Below are 7,726 nucleotides of genomic sequence, written 5' to 3' on the forward strand. Positions count from 1 at the left end.
AAAAGAGAGAGAGATGGCTGTTTCAAAATCCACATTTCATTTTGGACTCTTATCATTAAAAACTTGACCTTCAATTTCTTCTTGTGTCTCTTTGTGGCATATTATCACAGCATTGTTTAGATACAGTGCAAAACTGACATGCCAGAACTGCTGTAAGAATATCAAAGAAAGATGTGGTTTTATTTCTTTTGGTTTTGTTAGCTAACTTAATTGTTGTGCCATACATAATAAATGTTGCAGGCTCCATTATAGCTAGCTAGGCTTCTGAGAGAATGACTCATTGTAGAGATGCATATAGGTTCTGTATTTATCCAGCACTTTTCAGCTCACCTTGAGTGCTTGACAAATGCTAAAAGAAATTGATTTTTCAGTCTCCCTCTTTCTCTTCCCTCTCCTCATTCCATTTTGTTTCTTTCCTTTAAGAAAATGTTACAGAATAATCTTACACTGCATTTGCTTTCCCCCACCCTGTTTCCTTAGGTTTCCACTATTCACTGCTGTATATCAAATCTGCTATGAAGGGAAGCCTGTCAAAGAGATGATATCCTGCCTTCAAAGTCATCCAGAGCACATATAAAATCAATCAGGCCATCGTTCTCATGCAGCTTTTTGCCTTTCAAATTTGTGTTTGAGTTCAAGTGGATGCATCATTAAGCTTCCTGCAAAGCTGCTCACTAGGCAACAGTAACGACATGAATGTCTTTGAATGGGTATTGGTTTTACTTTTACTGCCTAGTTTGACATAGCATGCAGTGTTGTTGGCTTGGTGACTCGTTTTACTGGCTAAAATATAGCTGTTTTTAAAAAGCTCACTGCAGAAGTTGCACTACATGCACAGTCCGTACAGAAGTACTTTGTGTGAGTTCCTACCACGTAAAACTCAGTATGTTGTTGTCTCTTATTGAGGCCTAATCCAAAATCCACTAGTTGCTATGGGAAGAGTCCCACTAGTTTTCATGGAGACTGAATCAAGCCTTTAGCCTTGAAATGTTAGGAGACTTTCTTTTAAAACTTGATATTCTTTTTCTGCATACACATTGAGATTTTAATGTTTTCCGTGTTTGTATTAATTTAAGCAATATTGATGCATAAAGAAGTGGTAATAGTTATTCAGGGGGCTACAGGGACCTTCTAGGGAACTCTGGTGATTAATATTATGACTTACAGAAGTCTTTAAAACTGCCAGACAATTTTGAAACCAATTTATAACTGAATTTAAAGTTTTTAAGTACGCTATTTTAAAGGGAATATGTTAGAGGGGGATCATTAGCTCCCCTTCTGTTTTTTAATCCTTGCATTTTTGTATTTCGATGTTTTTCCTGTGATGTTCCCAGTTGTTTGGCTCCTCAAAAATTCCATTTCCCAAAACAAATGGTTAACCTTGACCTGGGGGTTCTGTACCCTGGAGCCTAGGGTTTGTTTTAGTCTTGTGCCTGTGGTCATTCTTCACTTTTATGATTTGGTGAGTAGCGAAGGATGCTCTTGGAGTTTCCATTGTTCAATTTGTCATCATGTTTTTCTAGCTTAAACACCAGCTACAAAGTGCTGCACTGCACACAACACTCCAAGGAGTATTCAGGGAATTCCCTGGTAGCTCATGCTTGAGTTTTAAAAAGGGTTGTACACCGTTATGCTGATGGCATTCATTTCAGTGCCTGCCAGTGACTGATATATCAGCTGGACTGCAGTCCTGAACCAGCATCCCTAGAGAGATGAATTCTGAAGTTACTCTTTCACTGGATAAAACTTTAGTGGGTGCTGGATTACTTCTGACCTGAAAACTTTGCAAAGACATCTGTGTCTTTTATTCCCTAGATATTTCAACTCTTTTTTTTTTTCAGGCACTTTTGCTTTATCAGGGAGGCTAATTTTATTTATTACGGGAAAAAAAATAATGTAATTTCTGTGGAGTAGTTTTGGAGGTTTTCTTGATCGTTTCATTGCTTGTTTTTTTAGGAAGGCTGATGCAAGAGATGGTAGGTAAATGCAATCTTCTGTCTTAGTTTCCTTGTATACTGAACTGTAATTTTTTTGGTAAAATATATGCTAGGTACATAAAGAGTGGATTTCACTCTTGTTGCTGGAAGATGAAGGTTAGAATTGAGTTTTACAGATCTCAGCATGAAGCCAATCACAAGAATGCCCATCGCCTCTGAATATCCACTCCAAACCTCTGAGCAGTATCAGAACTGATTACCTTATTATCTGTCATTGGTTGGTTTTAGACCAGAAATTGTGAGCACACACACATCCTGAAGCTTTAAGTTGTCATTCAGAACTTACTAAGACAAAAGGGATGCCTGTGAATAATTGACATCCTTACTTAAGCAGCCTGGATAACTCTGGAATAATTTAGACATCTTGGTATAGACAGAAGGATGCTTCAGTTCAGAGGTACCATTTTTTGTGCTCCAGTAATATTTAGTAATATTTTACATTAATTTCTGTAAGATGTGAATGTCCTCAGATATTCAGAGTTCTGAAAGATTATTTTGCCTTATTTCTGATTTTGTGCTAAATATAGTAAAGATAGTAAGAAATTAAGTAACAGATATTTGTGGTGATTGGGAAAATCACTGGTAGAGCAGATGTGGAAAAAACACTCTGCTTAGACAATTAAAAGGGTGTTTTAAGATTGGAAGCACTGTTACACTAACGCACACACGAAGCATACACTCCTCATTACTGCATAACTTTCAGTGTGTCTGCTTATGCTTTGTGTTGTGTTTTGGTTTTTTTCTAATGCCACGCTGGTCGACTTTGCCTTTATATGTATATATACATACATATATATATAAACTTTTTTTTACTGCAGTATGTAGAACAGTAGTATTTTTAAGATACATAAAGGGCTAAATGTGGTAAATTAATATATATTTTAAGATTATTTCTTTATTCCAGTACTACTTCCACTGAAACCCCAGCATCTTAATTGTTCTGGTTTTATACGAAAGCCTTCTCAAAAGGTAAATCCAGAGGAGAGCTTTCTATGGAACTCATTCCTCCAGTCTGTAATGGTATTCTCATTCTTTTCAGGTAAAAATTGAGATTTCATTAACTAAGATAATTTAATTTCTGTAGGTACTTTGCCATTCATATTTGCTTTTCAGTGCTTGAGAGCATTCATTTTGGAACCAGATATTTTTTCACCACTACCGTTTTCTTCTCATTAAAGATCATGATGTGAAACTGGTAATGAACTATCAGGATCTTGTTCTACATATACTCATTTTCCTAGTATTGGAATAGTCTTACTGAAAACATTAACCCCTGCGTAAGATTTTTGCATTTTGTAACTAATTCTTCATTTATGAACATTAATTACAAAGGAAGGCATTATCTTCTAATAATTTATCATCAGTTTGCCCTAGGCATGCGTGCTGGTTTTGTTTAAAGATTGTGAATGTATGCCCATTTGAGGAGTTACTACAAATAAACATTTTGTCTTGGGAATCAATTTGGCTTCTTGTTTCATTTTGCATGGCTTGCAATTAGTGCTTTACTTAGTGGAATGTAGCCTTTTTGTACATAATGATATGTAATGAGAGCATATATGAGATGTGAGAACTAAAATTACAAAAAGAGTTATATGAAATCCTTATGTCAGCATTTTGCATTAGTAAAACAGTTTCAATGAAATGGTGTCTTTGACCTCTGAAACAAATTATTGCCTTCATTTCAATGAGTTACTGTGTGAGCCACTGGAGGGCACTGGTTGGTAAGTGACCAATTGCACTTCTTCTGCAGCAATTTTTCTTCCCATCTATTTCCAAATCTCCTTAGGTTCGTGTATGATTGCAGCTGTGGTACACTGTGTTTGTAGTATTTGGAAATGGTTGTGGTTCAGCAGCAGATGTAGGCATTGCAGATCCATCAGAAACTAGAGAATGGGCTCAAACACCCACACTTGACTACGCCTGATATGCCTGCCTTCCAGAGTGCTCCGTTAAGACAAGTCGCTGCCTCAGGTCATGGACATTACAGTCTGAGATCTTACGACATCGCCTGAAGCCCTGAAACATGCGTCCAGCAATGCTTGTTTCTGTTGCATCTTCAGGTTTCAAGAGGAAGTGATGACTGCACATTGTGCTCAGTTTTCTTGATGCCTACATCAACTAATAGGGGATGTCACAAGTACTTGACTAAGCAATTCCACTGATGCATCTGTGCAGTCTCCTGTAGAGGCGTGATGGAAATGCCATCGAATCATGAAGTTCTTGTCAGCATTTTCACATGTGCAATTGCTCCAAGACTTGTGTTCCTACTAGGGATAGATGAGCTGCAGCTGCTGGCAGGAAGGTTGCATTACTTTAAGTATATCTTCCTCATGGAGTGAACATGGATGTGAGCTGTCTTTGCACAGCTGAATTATGAACAGACACCATCTTCTGCATTAGCTGTAAAATCCTTGCTACCTGGTCACATGAGACAGAGACTACAGCTATCAGTTTGTGGCTTTTTTTTTTTTACTTAGTGTTATCTCTTTTCTAAGGTTTCTTGTGAATGAAGATAATTCAGTTTGCTAGACAGTACTTAGTTGTGAAGCACTATACAGTTAAGGAGGTACAGGCTTTTTTGGTGAACAAAATAACACACTGTCTCCCTGAAAGCCTACCATAAAAGGAGAGCAATGTCCTATTTCTTTGTTTACTGATAGGGATACTGAGACAGGTAAAGATGGTTGCCCAGCAAACCTGTGACAGGATGCATTTTATTCTTAATTTTAAGCCAGAGTTTTAGCCATTAGGTCATTTCTCACTGTACTTACAACTCAACGTTATTTTTAATTTAAGTGAACTGGTAGAATAAATATGTAGGATATTAAAAGTACTGTCTGAATTCTAATAAGTCTGAATGAATAGGAAGGTAAAAACCTTCACAAGAGAATTAGGGTGGATATATTTCTTTTATAGGGGCATTGTCTTCTGTAGGGATAATGCTTTCTCACTGGATTGGTGCTTATCAGCTGGAGTTTTTGGTTGTCTGACTGTAAGTACCACACAGGCTGACATTTAGGTACAAGAAACATGGCAGACGAGAATTCTCTTTCACATGGCCTGTGCTGATGCTTGCTCGCCATGTTCCCACTCTGGATTTCATTGTAAGGCTGGAGTCATATGAAGGAAGTACACAGATATCACATGGACTGATGAATGCTGGAATGAAGAATTCTAAAACATGTAGCATTTCTTATTATTAAGTGTAAAATTATTTCTCTTTCACCTGGCTCCTGGTCACACTTGAGTTTTTCTCCAGTGATTTGCAATGAGCTGATGGAAATCTGAGCATGAGAAGTTAACACTTCAGTTTTGAATAATGGATGAGAAGAGTATCTGCCTTCAATCCCAGCATGTGTGAAGGAGAGCATTTGGCATTTGGCTTAAACGGAGCCTACTTCTCTTCTCAGTCTATTCTAATTTGGTTGCAAATTCCTGCCACCATGCCTTGTATAGGTACTTCAAATACTCTTCATTGTGCTCTTATAGAAAACAATTACAGAACTAGATTTTAAGATGAGGACAGTAGGGTGAGACCCAATGGAATGGCAGCTCCGTCAGCATTCCCCATTCCTACATTCTCTGTAACTATTTATTATATTTACCTATTGCCTGCAGTATCTCTGTTTTAGAGAGATGCTGTAAAGGGTAATTGTAGGGAACACCGGGAACCATATGTCGATTATTTCAGTAAATTACTAGAAACAGCTTGAACTGCTGCTTTTAAATGTATGACTTTCTTATAACTCACACCATAAGAATTAGTGAATAATAAATTAAGCACAGTTCTTGTAAGTGAGCAGTCGTGGTGTTCAAATGGGGAACTGCCAAAGTCTGCTCGGTGTAATGCGTATTGCCCTCTGTGATGTTCATGCTTCTTCTTGCGACTAAACTGAGTGTTTGGTTTGCTCACCTGGGCCCAAGTCATTCAGTATGTTTCACCCTAGGGCTTTTCTTCAAATCCGTTCCAGTTTCCTTCTCTTCCTTGGGTAGCTCCTTCTAAACACGCTACTTTGTAGTGAACCTTCAGAAGAGTTCTTCCTATCAGAAGGTGGGTGTGTGTACATGTACATGCATTTGTGCTCATCTACACAGCTAAACCCATACCTGCCATTTCTTGAAAGTTTGTGTGTGCAAATAATCCTTGCAGGGGCTGTGAATTCTGCTCAAGCCTTCAGCGAGGTCATCAGGAGGACCTCTCTTCATCTGCCCTGGCACTAGCTGTGAACAGCCAGATGTTTAAAACTTCTTGGCTATGAAGTTAATGCATAGACCTTCCTATGGTTTCTTCTAGGGTGGCAGTAAGACAGTTTGGGTTAATTGGAAACATTACTACTATTTTGGAGAACAGTATTATAAATACACCCCAAGTTTCTAAAGCTCTGAAGCGCCACGTGTACAAATAACACAGATTCTATGTTTAGATGAGAACGAATGACACTGGGCTAGTTTGCCCTTTCTTTCTTCAAATCCATGTTCATTATAAATCCCACTTAAAAAAATTGCAAACGATTGCTTCTTACCATAGAAACGTACTGCAGCTTTCAGCAGGGTGGATTCTTTCTGAATCTTTTGTGTTTAGAGGACTTAGTGAATATCTTGCAGTTTAATTACTAAACACAGACATGTGGTAGACTCAGAAAGCACGATGGGGGATTTTTAGCTTGCTTTTTTGTCTTTTTTAAGGGTGAAGGGAATTGGAGAGCAAGCTAGATCTGGTAGCAAGCACTGGCAGGGTACCTGATACATGTAAATAGTAATATGGAGACATTTATGAAGCATTAGCTACTACTTAAAATGCAAACTTAAAACACGAAAGTAATTTTGTCAGCTTTTTTATAACTGTGAACCAGTTTTTTAAACATGCCATTCATTCTGTTACCTACTGTCTGTGTTGTTACATCAATAAATAAATAATCAGGTATTGTGACATATGATTTTGAAGGCACCGGAAGGCATTCTGTGTTGTGGTGGCTGAACAGAGGCAGCCATGGCTGTACCTGTTCTTTGGATTAAAGCCCAGTTCTGACACAAGTGTTTTAATGGGGCATTTAAGTTCAGAAATTCTTCCCATTTTCACTTACTCTGCAGAGTCGCATTTGAATGTGACCAACTTTGTTTCTTTGTTAGTTTGTTTGAATGTAGACCTCAGCTGCACAATCTTCAAACCTGGAGTTGGGTGGTAGCTGCAGTAGCACTGGTCCTGCCAGTCTCCCATTGTCCAAGTTCAGTCTTATCCTCTGATTTTCTTCCTCAGCTGCATTTTTTTCAAGCTGCAGGTTCCTATAGAGAGGGAGTATCTTTTGTCTTATGTTGGTGCCCAGGAGAGATGCAAACTATGGAAAAAGATCTCCCAAAATTTTAAGCTGCTGGTTTGAATCCTTGCTTGGATCTTTATTCATACATTCACTGCTTTCAAGCAGCAGCAGCTCAGGTTTTCTTAGCGGCACTCCCTGGGGCAGGAGCAGCTGCTCAGCTGGGCTGTGTGATCAAACCAAAGCCATAGCAGCCAGCAATCATCTTCACCCAGCAGAGTGCTTAAGCTTTGTTACAAAAGCTGCTTAATTTGTTTTTAGTGTGTTTGTATTCTGGAGCCACAGTATCCTACATATATGCTCAGTGTTCTTCACCATACTCACTCAAATAATCTTTTTTTTCCTGAGATTTTCTCTCTAATTTAGCCATGACTGTACATTTTTCTAAAACTTCGAATTCATCTGTGTATAGCC

General features: G+C 38.3%; 1 protein-coding gene across 1 annotated transcript in view; it reads left to right on the plus strand.

The window, feature by feature from the left end:
* Nucleotides 1–3,457, plus strand: part of GPD1L (glycerol-3-phosphate dehydrogenase 1 like) — a 24,388-nt gene extending 20,931 nt beyond the window's left edge. The window contains exon 8 of the mRNA XM_010712895.3: nucleotides 481–3,457. Coding sequence (XP_010711197.1) covers nucleotides 481–577 — 97 coding nt within the window. The 3' untranslated portion in view covers nucleotides 578–3,457. The remainder of the gene's footprint in view (nucleotides 1–480) is intronic.
* The last annotated feature ends 4,269 nt before the right edge of the window (nucleotides 3,458–7,726 follow it).

The sequence above is a fragment of the Meleagris gallopavo genome, chromosome 6 (genome assembly GCF_000146605.3).
Source record: "Meleagris gallopavo isolate NT-WF06-2002-E0010 breed Aviagen turkey brand Nicholas breeding stock chromosome 6, Turkey_5.1, whole genome shotgun sequence".
Lineage (NCBI taxonomy): Eukaryota > Metazoa > Chordata > Aves > Galliformes > Phasianidae > Meleagris > Meleagris gallopavo.